The 18,901-nt window shown below is 39.5% G+C and overlaps 1 protein-coding gene across 1 annotated transcript in view; it reads left to right on the forward strand.

Moving 5' to 3' along the window:
- Positions 1–18,901, forward strand: part of CNTN5 (contactin 5) — a 354,084-nt gene that overhangs the window by 202,218 nt on the left and 132,965 nt on the right. Inside the window, exons 9-11 of the mRNA XM_081951235.1 lie at positions 3,701–3,837; positions 5,995–6,124; positions 8,110–8,260. Coding sequence (XP_081807361.1) covers positions 3,701–3,837; positions 5,995–6,124; positions 8,110–8,260 — 418 coding nt within the window. The remainder of the gene's footprint in view (positions 1–3,700; positions 3,838–5,994; positions 6,125–8,109; positions 8,261–18,901) is intronic.

The following is an 18,901-nucleotide window of genomic DNA, read 5'->3' on the forward strand; positions in this document are numbered from 1 at the left end:
GAAAGTCCCGATATGACACATGATGCCGCCGTGACGATGCAAGTTTGACACCCCTGATGTAGTCCATTCTCTTCTCTTAGCACACCACCCCCTATTCTTTCTCTCTTTCTTTTACTTCGTGACTCACAAAACAATTTAATGGTGCCTATTATAATGTACATGAATACATATGTTACTTAAGGATGAGATTTTTCTTTCTAATTTCAGGTATTTTAATTAATGTACTCAGATATCGATCTCTTGGTAGCAGAAAAAAAGTGGTGTGGCTTATGACAGGTCTGCTACTATATTAGATTCATAACAGAATAACAGAGTTGGAAGGGACCTTGGAGGTCTTCTAGTCTGCTTCTCAAGCAGGAAACCTGTTATCATTTCAGACAAATGGTTGACCAATCTCTTCTTAAAAACCTCCAAACAGCCACAACTTCTGAAGACAAATTGTTCCACTGATTAACTTGTTCTAATTGTCAGGAAATTTCTCCTTAGTTCTTTCTAGATTGCTTCTCTCCTTGGCTGGTTTCCACCCTTTGCTTCTTGTCCTGCTTTGGAAAATAGGTTGACCCCCTCTTCTTTGTGGCAGCTCCTTAGATTTTGGAACATTGCTATCATATCACCCCTAGTCCTTCTTTTCACTAAACCCAATTGATGATGGATTTTTGAAGCAAGTTTTTGAAATGAAACAATATGTTCTTATATTACTAGACATTTTTTTGCTGGACAAATGAGTGCACATAAACATCCATAGTTCAACAGACCTTATTCCCATCTAGGTAAGGCTGTTCTATTTGTTATAACCATGACAGACACTCAGAATAGGAATGGCTTTCTTGAAGCTATTTAAACTCTAATTGAAGACTGGCCAAATACCAAATAGCTTATGTGATTCATTTTTAAGTTCAGTCCAGTGTAATAACAGTTATTAAAGTGCTCCAGTGATCTCATTCTATCCCAAATAGATCCTTTGCTGTGTTGGTTCTCAATTACCGACTTAAATTGCCAAATATCTTATTTGGCACTCCATGATATTCAGGCCTCTGAACCTGTTAGACTTCAATGTCATATAGAAGAGATTTAAACACTCTTCAGCAATTTGGATTAATGAGTTAAGCCTTATTAATTTGAAAAAGCTTTTTTTTTTTCCTTGGCAGCTAGTATCAATAACATACAGATGTTCTGTGGCTTTCACCATCAGCTGTCATTGCTAAAGCCTTATGAGGTGAATAGAGCTTGGAGTTAGCCTCATAGCTGGAGATTTCTGCAAAACATAAAATGAAGACTGAGAAATTTTGCTTAAGTAAATGTTTTGTAAATGAGTTGGAATCCAGAGATTCAACTGTGAAACTAGATTGGCTGGATCATTCTAAATAAGGGATGAAATCCAGCAGGTTCTGACAGGTTCTGGAGAACCGGTAGCGGAAATATTGAGTACTTCGGAGAACTGGTAGCATAAATTTTGAGTAGTTCAGAAAACCGGCAAATGCCATGTCTTGCTGGGCCCCGAGTGGGGTGGGAATGGAGATTTTGCAGTATCCTTCCCCTGCTACGCCCACCAAGCCACGCCCACCAACCATACCGTGCCCACCAAGCCACGCCTACAGAACCAGTAGTAAAACAAATTGAATTTTACCACTGTTCTAAATCCCTATTTAGTCATACAATGCTGAGCCAATACATTTCCAGACCCATATGCTTTGTAGCTTTCTTCAGTTATGCATGCAATACTAAAAAGCTCTTCTTTCCATTTTGGATAAATTGCTACTTCACTGAGTAAATGTTATTATTAAATTATTATTATATTATGATGCAAAAATGCATGTGCATCGAACTGGCCATAATGCCGGCAGCATCCCACCCCGTTACAAGGTCTCTCCCAACTCTGTTACTCTGTTAATCTTCCCATCCCCCAGAGCAAAAGGAAGGCAAGTAATTAAAGTAATTCAGATGTCTGCATCCTTTTCATTCTTTTACTGTAGAATTGAATCTTAACCACAAAAAATGGCAACGGGTAAGAAAGGAGGAACTAACAAATCAAGGGAGGAGGAAGCATCTGCAGACCTTTGAAGGAGTGGTTTCCTTTGACCAAGTTTTGTGCAAAACATATCTTAGTTAAACAACTATGAACAACTGTAAACAAAGTGAGCTCCTATGTTACACCTTTACACCAGCTAAATTTCATAGAGCAGTTAGGCGTACCTTAGTCTGAAGTGTAATGTGCATATTATGATTAAATAAGAACATCCTAAAGGGGAAATCAGACTTTAGGTACCAAATAATGCAACATTTTGTCTTGGATAGCGTTGGCAGTCAATGGTCTTTGTATCTAAGTACAAAGTTGTTGTTAGTTGCGAAGTCGTATCCAACCCATCGCGACCCCATGGACACTGTTCCTCCAGGCCTGCCTGTCCTCTACGATCCTCTGGAGTCCGTTTAAGCTCACACCGACTGCTTCAGTGACTCCATCCAGCCACCTCATTCTCTGTCGTCCCCTTCTTCTTTCGCCCTCAATCTTTCCCAGCATTAGGCTCTTCTCCAGTGAGTACTAAGTACTAAGCACTAAGCACATTTCCCGTTTGTTCTCTTTTAGAGTTCTACTTATCCCCATTTCTGCTTGAGTTAACAAATTTACCTGCAGTCACTAACTGGACTAAATTTAGTCCATCATAATATCTGCCAACAGGTGCTACAGTTCTCGTGCCTTATTTTGAAACTTCTCATTGCTTCAAAATCAAGCAGAGCTCTCAGTGGGCAGAGTCAGCAAGACAAAATGGGGACTTTTTTTGCTTTACACGGTTGAAACAGCATGGAATATGCTATTTCTGGCTTGAAATCCATATCACAGTTAACAGCATCCATATACGTAACTCATGTTGTGATGATATCTTTGCTCTTCTGGTCCTTGCTTATAATAATGATGTTACCACCCAGGTACATTTAATCATCACCATCACCATCATGCCAGGACATTTTGAGTTTCACTTTGTTACCTCATGGAGTTCAGCCACTTCTAATTGATCAGCTTGTGTCTGACCCGTTGCTGGAAAAATGCGCAAAAGTACCACCAATCCTTATCACCAGTCATATTTGATCACCTAAATTTGCCATTTATGAACATCTAATTGGTTTAAAGCAGTGTTTCTCAACCTTACGAGCTTGAAGATGCATGGACTTCAACTCCCAGAATTCCCCAGCCACCCATGGAGAATCGAAGGCCACACAACAAAATACCAAGGTTGAGAAACACTGTTTTAAAGTATCAGTTAAAAGCAGGGTGAAATCTAGCAGGTTGTGGAGAACCGGTGGTGGAAATTTTAAGTAGTTCAGAGAACCGGTAGCGGAAATTTTTAGTTCAGAGAACTGGCAAATGCCACCTCTGGCTGGCCCCCGAGTGGAGTAGGAGTGGAGATTTTGCAGTATTCTCCCCATGGATTGGGGTGGGAATGGAAATTTTGCAGTACCCTTCCCCTGGATTGGGGTGGGAATGGAAATTTTGCAGTATCCTTCCCCTGGATTGGGGTGGGAATAGAAATTTTGCAGTATCCTTCACCTGCCATGCCCACCAAGCCACAGCCACCAAGCCACACCATGCCCACCAAGCCACGTCCACAGAACCGATAGTAAAAAAAATTGAATTTCACCACTGGTTAAAAGTTCCACAATATTAATCACCGGGATCTTCTGTCATTATTGTTATTGTTGGCAGCATATCCACACTGGACAGAGAGGCTGAACGATACCCAGTTAGACAGTGGGGATCAACTTCGGTGGGAGTGCAGAGCTTCTGGAAAGCCGAGGCCAACGTATCGCTGGCTCAAAAATGGGAATACTCTACGGCCAGAGGTAAGTATGCTGTAGTTTTATTTGCTTTCAGATTGTCTTTAGGACAGGGGTCTTCGTACTTGGCAACTCTAAGACTTCTGGACTTCAGCTCCCACAATTCCCCAGCCAGCATGGCTGACTAAGAAATTCTGGGAGTTGAAGTCCAGAAGTCTTAAAGTTGCCAAGTTTGGAATGACCTGTCTTAAAATACGGTCTTGGGCTCAGATGCCAATTGAATCAGGAAGTAAAACAATGATATATTTACTGTCATTCTAGAGCAGGAGCCAGAACATTTTCCAAGTGGAAATATTCGGAGTAGATGGGGAAAAATGTGAGATGATCACAAAAAAATAGCTTTGATTTAAATAACATTAACATAAATTAATTATAGGGAATATGATTACTTCCTATGTATTTAAGAATTCTTCTCATTTTTCATATTAGCATTCTAATTTGTTGGCAGCTGTTGGAAGAGCTCTGATCTTTCAAGTAGCTTAGGGGCCTTAATTAAGTTTCCTTTTTTAAAAAGACTAACAGATATTTTTGTTATGGCTTGTTTGTATCACCTGTTATGAATCCATACTTCTTCTTCTTTTTTTGAGCCTTAGATCTGTGGCATCCTAAATCTGTATCTTTTTTCTTTCTTTCTTTCTTTCTTTCTTTCTTTCTTTCTTTCTTTCTTTCTTTCTTAAAGTGTGTGTGAAAACCCACAAGAATCTGAAGAGCCACTTTTTTTAATTTGTTCATTTCCTTTTGTATATTTTATTATTTTAGGCGCCCAGGGTCATAAATCTCATGATGAGAAGCAATCAAGAAAATAACCATTCAACAACCATTTACTCCTCCTTCTTCCTTATCACTAATAAAACAGAAACTACTAGTTGCACTGTGAAGTCTTCTTATTGCAAGCAAATAATTTTTTTTTAAAAAAATCAACTTTTCTTTATCTTGAACTAATTATTTAATGTTAAGATTTCCATTATACTGTGGCATCAAAAGTGTCATCTGTTGTACTCTTCACAACTCCTAGTAAAATCAGTTCTTGGCCACAAAATAGTTGGTTATGCTTATCTACATCTACATTCTTCTGTAGTAAATTATTGCAATCCATTTATAGATACCCGTATCTATAAATGGATTGTAATCCTTTATTACAGAAGCATTTAGTTTCACCCGCAGGTATAAATATTGTTAGAAATCCATCTCTGGTATCCCATTGCATTTTATTGCAAGATGTTCAAAGCAAGGTGTTTAAATACTCATGAAGCATGAACTCACTTCACTCCTTCTGGAGTATCATTTTCTCAGCTTTTCAGAGGTAGCAAAATGTTTTCTTCAACCCTTTTTCACAATCAAAGATGATTCTCTCTCCCCTCAAAACTGTGTGCCATCTCGAATGAAAAGGCATATATGTAGCACCAGCTTTATTGAAGTAAAACCATCATACCTTAAAATTCTACTCTATATCATTTATTTTCTGGCAAAACGGAACACTAAGCAAGAAGTCAAAGGCTTATTTTCTTAGCTCAGATGAGTGCTCTGCTACAAAAAACAAAATTTCATATTTTTATTGTCACTCAGTAGGGATGCCTTTCTTATTCCAAAGCAGCAAGTTAAATTTGTTCCAGTTCTATAATACTTACGATACCAAAACATTATGCATCAAGTTAGCTATATATTACAGTCTGCTTGACAATGTTGCTGTCTTTGCAGTCCTGGACAGTAATGACAAATGGAATAAACTAAATAAAAAATCAAATCCTCACTCAACTACCATAATAGTCTATGCTTGGTTTGGCTCACTAACTACATAAGACAGTCCTATACATTTTTTCCCTTCAAGATTAGCACGTTAGTAGCTCTGAACAATTGCTGATAGCAATAAAGAATCAGAACAGTGAGATTTCCTATAGCCACCAAAGTCTCATTTTTAAACATGAGCAAGGATGTAGTTTTAAGCACCCAAAAACATTTTAACATGGTCACAAAGTTTAAATAAAGATAAAACAATGGAAAAACTGTCAACATGGCAGTCAGTAAGCTCTTTTAATACACGTTAAGCACATAACTATGTCATTCCCTCTCTGCTGCCACCTTTGCTTGAGCTAAAGCTGAGAAGCCAATAAATATTCCTGGTGTTCTTTGCTTTTGTAGAATTATGTTTCTATTCCATTACAGAGCAGGATTGAGATGGTTAGTGGTGTACTGGTGATCCACAATGTTAATCAGTCAGATGCTGGAATGTATCAGTGCGTAGCAGAAAACAAGCATGGGACCATCTATGCCAGTGCTGAACTGAAGATTTTAGGTTTGTATTTAAGGCTGTTGTTCTTTTTCCCCCCATTCATTTGATAAGACTACAGTGTTGCTCCAGAGTCCCAAAAGAATGAAATGAAGGTGTCCATCCAGTTATACAGGTAGTCCTCAACGTAGGACCACAACTGAGCCCAAACTTTCTGTTGCTAATAGCAATAGCACTTAGACTTATGTACCGCTTCACAGTGCTTTACAGCCCTCTCTAAGCAGTTTACAAGAGTCAGCCTATTGCCCGCAACAATCTGGGTCCTCATTTTACCCACCTGGGAAGGATGGAAGGCTGAGTCCACCTTGAGCCTAGTGAGATTCGAAATGTCAAATTGCAGGCAGGCATCCGGCAGGCAGCAGAAGTAGCCTGCAGTACTGCATTCTAATCACTGTCCCACTGCAGCTAGGCAAGACGGTTGAGTTTTGCCCCACTTAGCAATCTTTCTTGCAACAGTTGTTACGGGAATCACGACAGTTGTTAAGTTGGTAACGCGGCTGTTAAGTACGTAAATCTGGATTCCCCATTGACTTTGCATGTCGGGAAGTCACAAAAGGTGATCACACGACCCCACATGACCCTGCAACTGTAACAAATACATGCCAAGCATCCAAGCCTTGATCACATGACCATGGGGGATGCTGTAATGGCCGTAAGTGTGAAAAGTGGTCATAGGCAGTGGTGGGATTCAAATAATTTAACAACCGGTTCAACCAGGATCAGGTTGGCTGTCGTGGGAGGCATGGCCCATCCCCATCCTCCAGCTCCGCTGCACATGCAGGACAAGCCTCCTGCGACGGCCAACCTGACCCTGGGCAAACCAATTGTTAAATCCCTCCTCCACCCCCAGCTATCAAAGTGGATCCTGGGTGCTGCGCTGCATTGGAGAAACAGGAAAGAAATGGAGCGGCCAGCATGAGGGAAGAAGAAGGAGAAGGGAGAAGAAAGAGGGAAAGTGGCCTTCTCCTCTCGTGCCCGCCGCCCCGTTGCCCATTTCTCCATTGCAGCGCAGTGCCCAGGATCCACTGATAGCAGGGGTGGGTAATTTAACAACCAGTTCACCTGTACCGGCTAAATCCCACCATTGGTCATAGAACACAGGTCACTTTTGTCAGTGCTATTGTAACTTTGAACGGTCACTAAATGAATAGTTGTAAGTCAAGGACTACCTGTACATCCATTGACAGTTCTTTACAGGGAAAAAAAAAGGTAAAATGGAAATGTTATAAACAAATCAACCATGTGAAAGCCGAGTCAATGCTCCAAGCTGAGTTATATTTCCGATATATATGAATGGGGATAAATTATTGTTACTATTATATCACACTTAAAAACTTAGTGCAGAACAGAAATAAATATAAAGAGTTGCTCTGAGTAGAGCAGCCAATAAATTTGATTTAAAAATAAAGGCATTTTAATGAAATGTAAATACAAAGTAGCTAGCTATATTGAAAAAAATAAGAGCTATCTTGTTGCCCTTATATCAACAAATCCAATAAACATTGCAGGCTTTCATCAATCAAAACTGTTCAATAGCACTAAGATTTATAAAGATTGAGATATACAATATATGGAATTAAACAAACCATTGTCATCAATACATAGAAATTATGGTATGTATTAAACTGCAAGCAGGTTTAAGTTTTCAGAAGCGTGCTAGCTATGAAATGTGTCCATTGGAATAGATGTTATTAGATCCTTTCCTCCTGTCATTCTTGACCAATCTTTCATTTCTTTATTTCACTCATAAATAATGCAGTTATAGCATGAAAGAATATTTAATGGGTAAGATAAGGTTGGTAAGATTAATGGGTCTCAGCCCATCCTCATATATTATATACTTTGTTTAATAGCTATATGATTTTGCATTATAAAGACATTTCATACGGGAGAGTCAACCAACCAACCAAAGTGATGTGCCATCTTTGAAAATATTTCTTGGTGTAATGGACTTGTATGGTTCCATTGAGATTGATTTCTTTTCTCAATAGCTTCTGCTCCAACTTTTCCCCTGAGTCAACTGAGGAAGACCATTATTATTACCAAAGGCCAAGAAGTCACTGTGGACTGCAAACCACAAGCTTCTCCCAAACCAACCATTGGGTGGAAGAAAGGAGAAAAAAACATTCGAGAAAATAAAAGGTCAGATGTCCCTTCATTCATGTTTACCTTTGACTTCCATCAGTGTTTGCAAGGAAAAGAGAAAGCACAAGAATATTTCATCAGCAAGTTTGGGCTAGGAGATATTTTACGTTATATATAAAAATGGTGTCTCGTCGTTTTTATAATGAAGTTTCATATATATTGTTCATGATTGGCAAGAGTCTTGATTTAGAAGGAAGGCAAGGATCTTCTTCTCAAGGGAAGAAGTTTATTTGAATTTATTTATTTATTTTTTGAAATTCCAAATGATCAATTCTAAGCAATCAATGCCGACATTTCATTCCAGCAAATATTGACAGCAAGATCTAATCAGGATTGGTCATTGGGACCAGAGGTTTAGTCTTCTAAGCTTATGGACTCGTGCTGGAGCCCATTCTCAGGAAACCTTTCTCTGTGCTTTTCTATGAGGCATATTTATGTGGTGCCCGGTTTGGTGTGCTTCCTATTGGTTGATTAGCTATTGGCTGTTGTTTCCTTGTGCTACCAAGTCCTCGGCTCCTAAGTACCTGATAATCTGGCTCCTGCTGACTGACAACAGGCCTGTTTCCCAGGCTTCAATTTTCCTGGCTATCTTTATACCTGCTCGGCCAACAATCTTAGTAGCTGCAAAACTGAAAACATGAAATATGTTCATTGCAATATTGACAGCAGTCATTATTTCTGTGCTTGTGCATTAGGTCCTAAGCAGGTTTTTGAATCTATTTGTTCAATCCTGTCCCCTTTCTCCTACATTTCTTAACCTTCTCACTTCATATTATGATGCTATTTGTCTCCATAGTTTTTAATTAATCCCATTTTTTACCCAGAATAGCTCCCTAGCATTTTCAAATTATCTTTTAAGATCAAGAAAAGTAAATGAAAAAAGAAAAGAAATGCAAACAGTGATACAGACAGGGGAGAAAGAAAGAAAAAGAAATGTAAGGAAGTGACTTCTGATCTTTAGAACAGTTACAAATTTAGTGTCTCTCCCTTTTCTGTAAAATTATACATGATTCTTTTCTTCCCATAATTAATCATTTTTAATCAGCAAATCCATAAATCACCAGTTCGTTCTTTTCCCATTTTTGTTGTGATTGTCTGAATAACCCTCTGAATTTTGCTACTAAATATTTGATATGATAAAAGGGAAGATATTTTAAGATGCGCTTGGAGTAATTGTATTGATTTAATGTTCATTACTGTTGGAGCTTTAATTTTTGTTCCAAGAAAATGTATGTTTGCTAACTCTTTTTGTAGCCCTGAAAATTCAATCTTATTATGAAGAGAAGGGTTGCTTATTTTTTTTACACGTAGAAAATAATTGCAGTATGCGCATGTTTAGATATGGAGAATCATACCTGTACACAAGCCCTATTTCTATTATGAGACAGCTTCAGTTTGAAGTGGTCATATTATCTATACCAGGGGTGTCAAACTCAAGTCGTCATGGTGGCATCATGTGATGTATTGAGACTTCTCCCCCCTTCACTAAACCGGGCATGAGCGTGGCCAGCACATGACGCATTTGGCCCGCGGACTGAGAGTTTGACAGCCCTGATTTATGCTCTCTACCTTCTGCTGCGCCTGAAGCTCAATTGCATATGATCTAGAAGTGTGTAAATCAGAAAAATAAGAGAGCGCGGTAGCTGAAATTAAATAATTTGAAATGAAAAATAGGCCAATGTTGATTTTGATATCTTGTTATGGATTAGCAGAAACTCTACACTAACTTATCTGAACTTGATAGGACTTTTTTTAAAGATCTAGATTGGGGGGTGGGTTCCAGATTCTTTTACTGCCGGTTCACTCAGGGGCGTACTTTGGGCAGGCGCGCCTTTGATGTGTGCTATGCGCAGATGCTCAGTAGTGAAAAAAATTGCTTCTGTGCATGCGCTGAAGCAAAAAACAAGGTGCCGCCAATAGAACCAGTTCAGAGGTGTGGGCGGCCAAGTTACCGCTTACTCAGACGAACTAGGCCAAACCGGTGGGAACTCACCTCTGATCTAGATTTAGGTAATAGGTCTACTTGCTCAATAACTGAATATAGAGTTTAAACCAATGAACAGATTCTATTTTCTCTCTCTCTCTCTCTCTCTCTCTCCGCTAACCTACAACTTTCATGCATGCCCAAATGTCTTCTCATTTCTGAGCTTTCACACCAGCTCATTACTATCATTACATGGCCATTAATTATATTTAAAATAAAATGATCCCAAATGAGTTTAGCAAAGGAAAATCTTATTAAGAGTCTATTATTACTTACTTTGCTCTGCAGAGGGGGGGGGGGAAGAATGGGGTTTAATTATCTGCTTTTAGCTAACAAAAACCCTAATATTAGAAAGTCAGTGTCTTTTGGAAAAATGTAATGGGTTTGCTTTGGTTTATTAGTCTTTTCTGAAAATGAATGGCAATATCAGACCAAAATTGTTTGCATTTCAGGATGTGTGCTTCAATTTTATGGTGGATGATTACAAACTGATTGCCAATCCTCAAACATTTAACTAAACCATATCAGCAGCCAACAAATCCCCCCTTTTAATGATTTCCAATCCAATAAATTCACAAAAAATGTTAAAAACTAACCTAAGTAATGCTCTGTAGCAGGGATGACCATTGAATTTCAGACTAGATGTTTGCCTTCCAAAGGACCACAGGAAATTGGAGTGACATGACCATTTTAGTTCCTATCTCTCTTGCTTTTAAAGTAGAAAAGCAATGCAGAATTGTACCCCCAATTTTCAGCACTTTCAGCCTGTAATGTCCCAGAAGTTTATCTGAGCCACCAAGATGCCAAAGAGATGAGGCTTGCAAAAAGATAAGCTCTTTATTTTTGGCCAAAGTTTAAAAAGGCCAAAGAGCAACAAAGATGATTAGGGGACTGGAGGCTAGACCATATAAAGAACGGTTGCTGGAATTGAGTATGTCTAGTTTAATGAAAAGAAGGACTAGGGAAGACATATTATCAGTGTTCCAGTATCTCCAGGGCTGCCACAAAGAAGAGGGAGTCAAGCTATTCCCAAAGCACCTAAGGGTGGAACAAGAAGCAATGGGTGGAAACTAATCAAGGAGAGAAGCAACTTAGAACTAAGGAGAAATTTCCTGACAGTTAGAACAATTAATCAGTGTAACAACTTGCCTCCAGAAGTTGTGAATGCTCCAACACTGGAAGTCATTAAGATGTTGGATAACCATTTGTCTGAAGTGGTGAAAAGTTTCCTGCCTGAGCAGGAGGTTGGAGTAGAAGACTTCCAAGTTCCCTTCCAACTCTATTATTCTATTCTATTCTATTCTATTCTATTCTATTCTATTCTATTCTATTCTATTCTATTCTATTCTATTCTATTCTTCTAAGAACTGGGTGCAAACTATTTCCAAAACATACAGACAAAATGCATGTAAGGAATAGCCACACTTCTACGAGAGTGGCTCAGAATATTATATACATTTTCCCCTGTTAGAGACAAAGTTTCCCAATCAGAGACAAAGTTTTGTTACCAACATGGATCTTTATTTTCAAAGGTTTCTATGTTCAGGATGCTGTGCTAAGAGGAGACTCTATGATGGGGGAACTGGACTTCTGGTCAGCTCAAGAATTGAATGGGAGACTTCCATTTAGAACCATTGTGGCTCTTTTGAGTGTTTAAGGTTGCCAACCTCTGCCCCAGACAATAACTGTTGGCTTTATTTCTCCACAGTAGAAACTGCTAACTACCTGAAATATGTTATATAAACTTCTGGGAACACATTACCAGCGGATTCTCCTCATACCCAAGTGGTGGTTTATAGATAGCCTCAATGAAAGGGAGAAGGCAATTTCAGAGGACACTTGAGGGAAAATAAGGAGAGTATTCAATAATAAGATCTATTGAGAATTGTGTCATTGCTGCTGGGTTTTTTTTTCTCCTTCTCACATCAATCACAGTTTAATTGAGCTCTTTTAGTTTATAATGGAAATTAGAGATCTGGGTATCAAGGAGGAACAGAAAACCGTGGCAACTTTGACATTGCCGTAAGAATAAATTCCACAGTAATTTCCTTCTTTTGGTTAGATGCAAGTTATTAATTAGCCCTAATACTCTAGCTGCAGCATTAATTCTAAATCCTCTTGGGGAGCTGAAACTATTTTAATCAAAATGTTACCGCTTTAATTTGAGCGCCCTCTCTTTTGTGTTAGATCTACATGCTAACCTAAGGAGCCTTTGCGTGTGATACAGACGAATAAGCACAGTGGGTTGTGAGAAAGAAGCAGGAGGCCCAAAGTTGGAAGTTTCCGGAGTTGTGTGGCAGTCACCATAAAAGCAAGCTAATATCAGTTGAGGATGCAAGCAGTGTCCTGCATATTATGATAGCTTTTTAATACCCATAAAAAAACTGCTCTCCCTTCTTTTGACTTTTATATGAAGATTTACTGAGTGACAAGGATGAATAAAAAGCTATTCTTTCAGTGTTACCAGAATACCCTAAAAAGACTTCAAGCCACACAGTTTTATGATTCTATTAATACTTTGTGTCAAGTAACACCCCCAACGAAATAAGAATCCGAGACTTGAGTTTCCTCAAAGTTCCATTTTATTAGAGATGTCATATTGGCACATCTGGGAGAGCCTGAAGAGTTTCGAGGTTTTCCCCACCCAAATAAAAGTCCAAGCCCTTGCCCAGCATCCTCATGTCCATCGCATGGCTCAATCAGGCACTGTCCCAACTGGAGATGACTCCCAGTCACACCCCTCCAGGTGCAGGGCAAGATGTCCTTGACTCTCTGAGAAAGGAATGTTATTGTAACTATATATCTCCCATACTCCATACAACTCCCCCTCCCATTTTCTCACAGCACTAAATGTGGCAGGCCTGAAGGCCCAGTGCAAAAGATGGCTTCAAGGCCTGACACTTTGCTGCCTCCAGTTCTGATCATTTGCTGCATCTCAGATCAGCATAGGTTTTAGGGGGTTACAGACAACAGAGAAAAATTGACAATGATGATTAATTGATGGATTGATTTGATATATTGATCTATATTTCTCAGAGTCACCCGCTCTGGTAGACAAACTTAACAACTTTTCTATTACCAATGCTAAATATTAATTATGGCTGTACAGCAAATAATATACTAGTTTTACAGACAGTCCTCAACTTATTATTGATTGCTAAACAACCAGTCGAAATTCTAATGGGTCTGTGAAGCACTTCTGGCCATCAAAAAATCTCATGCCATCTTTCCTTGCAGTCACGTGTCAGCTTGGAAACTGGTTCAATTTCAAATTGGTTTTTTTGACCAATTGCAAGATTATGTGACTGCGGTATGCACTGATTTTTCCAGTTTCCACAAAAGAAATATCAAATTCAAAGAATGGCTTCCCACTTAAATGACTAACCATCATGAAAAATCTGAGGGAGGGGAGGGAGGAGATTAGAGAAAAGGAGAGGATAAGAGGGGAGGGGAGAGGACAAGAGAGGAGAGGAGGGAAGGGGAAGGGTGGGGAGGAGGAAAGAAGAGAGGTGGGGAGGGGAGAAAGGAGAGGGGAGGAGAAGAGGGGAGGAGAGGACAAGAGAGGAGGGGAGGGGAGGAGAAGGATGGGGAGAAGGAGAGAGCAGAGGTGAGGAGGGGAGGGAGGAAAGGAGAGGGGAGAGGAGAGGACAAGAGAGGAGGGGAGGGAAAGGGAAGGGTAGGGAGGAGGAGAGAGGAAAGGAGGCGAGGAAAGAAAGGAGAGGGGAGGAGAGGAGAAGAGAAGAGAGGAGGAAAGGGTGGGGATGAGAAGAGAGGAGAGGAGAGGTGGGGACAGGAAGGGAGAAAAGAAGAGAGGAGAAGAGGAGAGAAAAGGGTGATAAGTATCACCACTATCTCATAATGAGGTGCTACAAGAAAAGTAAGCTTTACATATATTTGCACTATATTATATTACATCATATTGTGGACTTCTTAGTGCTCTAAGCTTGGTTGTTTGCCTGCAGATGTTTCATTACCTAATTGGATAATATCAACATCAATTCAATTTGAGCAACAGATAGTCTCTTCTATTGCATGATGTCACTCAGAGAAGACATTCTGAAACGTTCAGGAGCTCATAGACTAAATATTCCTTAGCGAGGAAACCATCAACAATTTAACGATGGTTTCCACAACGTAGAAATCAAAGAGCCTTTTCATTCATTGGTATTTATACCAATTATTCAGCAGTAAAAGCTTGTGTTATCTCCTCCATGCATAACCAATTACGCTTGTACAATTCTTAGCACTCTGGGATTTAGTCAGAAGAGTGAGAATTGCTTCTTTATAATATTATGTTTATGCAATGAAAATTCTTTCATTAGCTGTATTTAGAAAATTATTTCTGACAGAACAAATGGTCCCATGCTACGAAAGAAATGATTTTTAATAAATAGGAATTCATCTTCAGCAGTGGCTGCCAGGGATTTACTAATTTTCTCTCTCTCTCTCCAAGATCACCTATTACAGGGTAAAGATTCTGTTTTGTCTATGCCTTCAGCAATAAGCATTTACCCTGGCATCATGCAAAACTAAGACTTGATATGGGAAGGAAAGTTATGTCAGTGATAGCAGATATGATTGAAGTTCAGACTTCCTAATAAAATGTGGAGAAAGCAATCTCTTGCAATGTTGTATTTATATAACACTATGCTTGCAAATAGGGACATGGTGGCTCAGTGGCTAAGACACTGAGCTTGTCGGTCAGAAAAGGTCAGCAATTTGGTGGTTCGAATCCCTAGCGCCACATAACAGAGTGAGCTCCTGTTACTTGTCCCAGCTTCTGCCAACCTAGCAGTTCAAAAGCATGTAAAAATGCAAGTAGAAAAATAGGAACCACCTTTGGTGGGAAGGTAACAGCGTTCCGTGAGCCTTCGGCATTTAGTCATGCCTGCCACATGACCACGGAGACATCTTCAGACAGCAATGGCTCTTCGGCTTTAAAATGGAGATGAGCACCGCCCCCTGGAGTCAGGAATGACTAGCACTTACGTGTGGCTTCTATGTGACAGAAGGGCTGTCCCATAGAAGCCGATTTCCCAAAGCACCTGAAGGCCAGACAAGGAATAATGGATGGAAACTGACCAAGGAGAGATTCAACCTAGAAATAAGGAGGAACTTTCTGACAGTGAGAACAATCAACCAATGGAACAGAAGTTGCCTCCAGAGGTTGTGGGAGCTTTATCACTGGAGGCTTTCAAGAAAAGATTGAACAGCCATATGTCAGAAATAGTATAGATCTCCTGCTTGGGTGGGTTGGACTAGATCAGGGGTATCAAACTCACAGCCATCATATTGTCATCACATAACATATTGTGACTTTTTTCCCCTTCACTAAAACAGGGATGGGTGTGGCCAGTGTGTGATGCATCCAGCGCACAGGCTGCAAGTTTGACACCCCTGAACTAGATGACCTAAAAGGTCCCTTTCAACTCTGTTATTCTATTCTATTCTATTCTATTCTATTCTATTCTATTCTATTCTATTCTATTCTATTCTATTCTATTCTATTCTATAAGCTGATAAAACTACAGTAATAATACTGAAAATAGGGACATCATCTGAAGCTAAATGTGAAGTTGGTGTTTCACATTTAACTAAGGGCCAAGACTAATTCTGATCATCTACATCTATTGACACATATTCCAATTCAGTAAATTTCCAGGTTGTCAAACTGGTGACCCACAGGTCACGCCCACCCTGGCTCCACAAAGGCCAATAACATCACAATATGTCACAATACATCACATGACATGATCAGGTTTGACACCCATGCAGTAGATAGACAACTGTGACTACTGGAAATTGTAGTTACAACTCATCTGATAAGCACTAAGTTGAAAAAAAAAAAAAAAACCAAATCAACAATTTATTTCTGGCCAGGATTAGAAAAAAAGATTTACTTATCAACAACTTGATTCAAAATGGCGTTTTAAAAACCTAATTCTACACGTGCATTCTTTTTTTTTTTCAAGAGAGAACAAAAAAGAAGACAATTCATTGTGTTAACCATGTCATTTTAAAACAGCGTCTGTTGACATAATTCATATATCCTAATCTAGATTTTTAACTCCCCATAGTTGAGGAGAAAATGACTCGAGTTTATTTTAAATGGCAATTGAAAGGTCTTCTAATATAATTGTATATCTTTCCATGAATTTGATTGCCTGGGGACATCTTCAGATTGTGATTTATGGACATGGAAGGACTCAAGAGAATTGCTTACCAATTTTGATGGATTTTACACATGCCATTTTAACTGGCAATACTCACATAAAAAAAATAAGAACACTTCTTAGGCTTCTTGTAACAATCAATTGGATTTCATTATATAGGCTTGGTGTCTTTTAACATAAGGTGTAAGGTGAATAGATGCAGTTCTATCAGGACATATGCCTTAAAATGCCGTAAATCTGTCAATTTATTGGTATTGTGATAACTCTCAGAACTGTTGTTTCTGTTGCATATAGGCTGTTCATTCCCACAGGTTCTAGGCAGCTAGCAGTATAAACATATTTTAAAAAGGCAAACAGATAAAAGTATTACTAAATAAATGCCAAGCAATGCAAATACTGTATAGCCATGATGGTGAACCTATGGCATGTGTGAGTTTGATCCTGACAAGGTTCAAGGTTAACTCAGCCTGCCATCCTGTTAAAGTCAGTAAAATGTTGAGACTCTAGAAAGAGTGCAGAGAAGAGCAACAAGGATGATTAGGGGACTGCAGGCTAAAACATATGAAGAACGGTTGCAGGAACTGGGTATGTCTAATTTAATAGAAAGAAGGACCAGGGGAGACATGATAGCAGTCTTCCAATATCTCAGGGGCTGTCACAAAGAAGAGGGAGTCAAACTATTCTCCAAAGCACCTGAGTGTAGAACAAGAAGCAATGGGTGGAAACTAATCAAGGAGAGAAGCAAGTTGCAACTAAAGAGACATTTCCTCCCAGTTAGAATAATTAATCAGTGGAACAACTTGCCTCCAAAAGTTGTGAATGCTCCAACACTGGAAGTTATAAAGGAGATTGGATAACCATCTGTCTGAAATGGTCTAGGGTTTCCTGCCTAGGCTGGGGGTTGGACTAGAAGACCTCCAAGATCCCTTCCAACTCTGTTGTTCTAATTTCCAAAAAAATTAGATTGTTGGGACTCTGTAAACTGCTTAGAGAGGGCTGTAAAGCTCTATGAAGTAAAGCTCTATGAAGTCAGAGGCAGTATTCAGCCAGTTCTGACAGGTTCTGGAGTACCGATACCAGACATTTTGAGTAGTTGGGAGAACCGGAAAATGGGCTGGCCCCACGGCCTCCCTTCTTTTGTTGCCCTGAACAGGAGAACAAAGCTGGAAAGCAGGGAGGGAATGGGGATTTTGCAGTATCCTTCCTCTGCCACATCCACAAAGGCATGCCCACAGAACCGATAGTAAAAAAAAATAAATCCCACCACTAGTGCTATTGCTACTATGCAAAGGGCTTCTCAGCCACATCTGCCACTGCTCCTCAGGTAGAGTTGTGAATCGAATCAAATTGCAAACCATTCCTAAATGTGGAAGTATAACATCCTTCACAGTCAAAAGTGAAATGTCTGTGGAATTACGAGGGCTGTAAAGGAATTATTGAAGGAATTCCATTTGAAGCAGTGGTGGGTTTCAAATTTAACAAGACCATTGCACCCCTAACCCTTTAGAAAAAAAACCCAGGGGTGTTCAAATTTGACAGCTTTAAGACTTGTGGACTTCAACTCCCAGAATTCCTCCTCCAGTCATGTTGGCTCAGGAACTCTGGCACTGAAGTGTGCAAGTCTTAAAGCTGTCAAGTTACAAGACCCTTGCACCCCTAACCCTCTAGAAAAAAAAAACCCAGGGGTGTTCAAACTTGACAGCTTTAAGACTTTAAGGTTTAGATAGGACTCTTAGAGGCGGGCAGGGCGATTGGTGAGCCAGCCAATCAGTGAGCGGTGGGCGGAGTAAGCATGGTGCAGATGGGCAGGGGGGGGGAGGGAGCTGGAACCCGTTCTAAACGGCACAGTAGATTTGTGGAATCTCTTCTATAGAAGAGGTTAGAACTGGCAGGAACCCAACCCTGATTTGAAGTCTATCCCTTCCATTATAGAGCCTGAAAATCTCTAGCCACTGGATTAGCCAGCCATATTTGGGACAACTATGATCTGGATAACTGAGAATCTCCATAGACACTTAAAATAGCTTTGAGGGGGAAAGGGAAAAAAAGGAAAATCTTGCCCACTTCCATTAGTCCTAGTTTTATGAGAAAAAAATCTTTATATATTTCAAAACAATTTGGCAAATAAAACATAGTTGTGGCAGTTCATTTGCTGTGTGAAACCTGACACTGAGGCATCTGAATTTTTTGTCATTTCTTCTCATCATCACATTATTGCCTTTCTGAACAAAACCTTCCCAATACCATTTAAAGGTATATTTAGAGACATATTTTATATATGCAATCAGTAGGAAACTATCTATAGTATTTCCTCACCTACGTCTCCACTAATACCGTTTATAATCTGAAGAACGTTTTTCTTTTGTTCTTGTATTTTTCATTGTCACATTTTAAGGGTATAAATACATTGTCATCTGTCCTTGAGCTCATCCCAAACACCCGCAATCTCCTAACTGTTTTGTCATTGATAACAAAAATTCC

Source organism: Natrix helvetica, assembly GCF_964273705.1.
Source record: "Natrix helvetica genome assembly, chromosome: 4".
NCBI classification, from domain to species: domain Eukaryota; kingdom Metazoa; phylum Chordata; class Lepidosauria; order Squamata; family Natricidae; genus Natrix; species Natrix helvetica.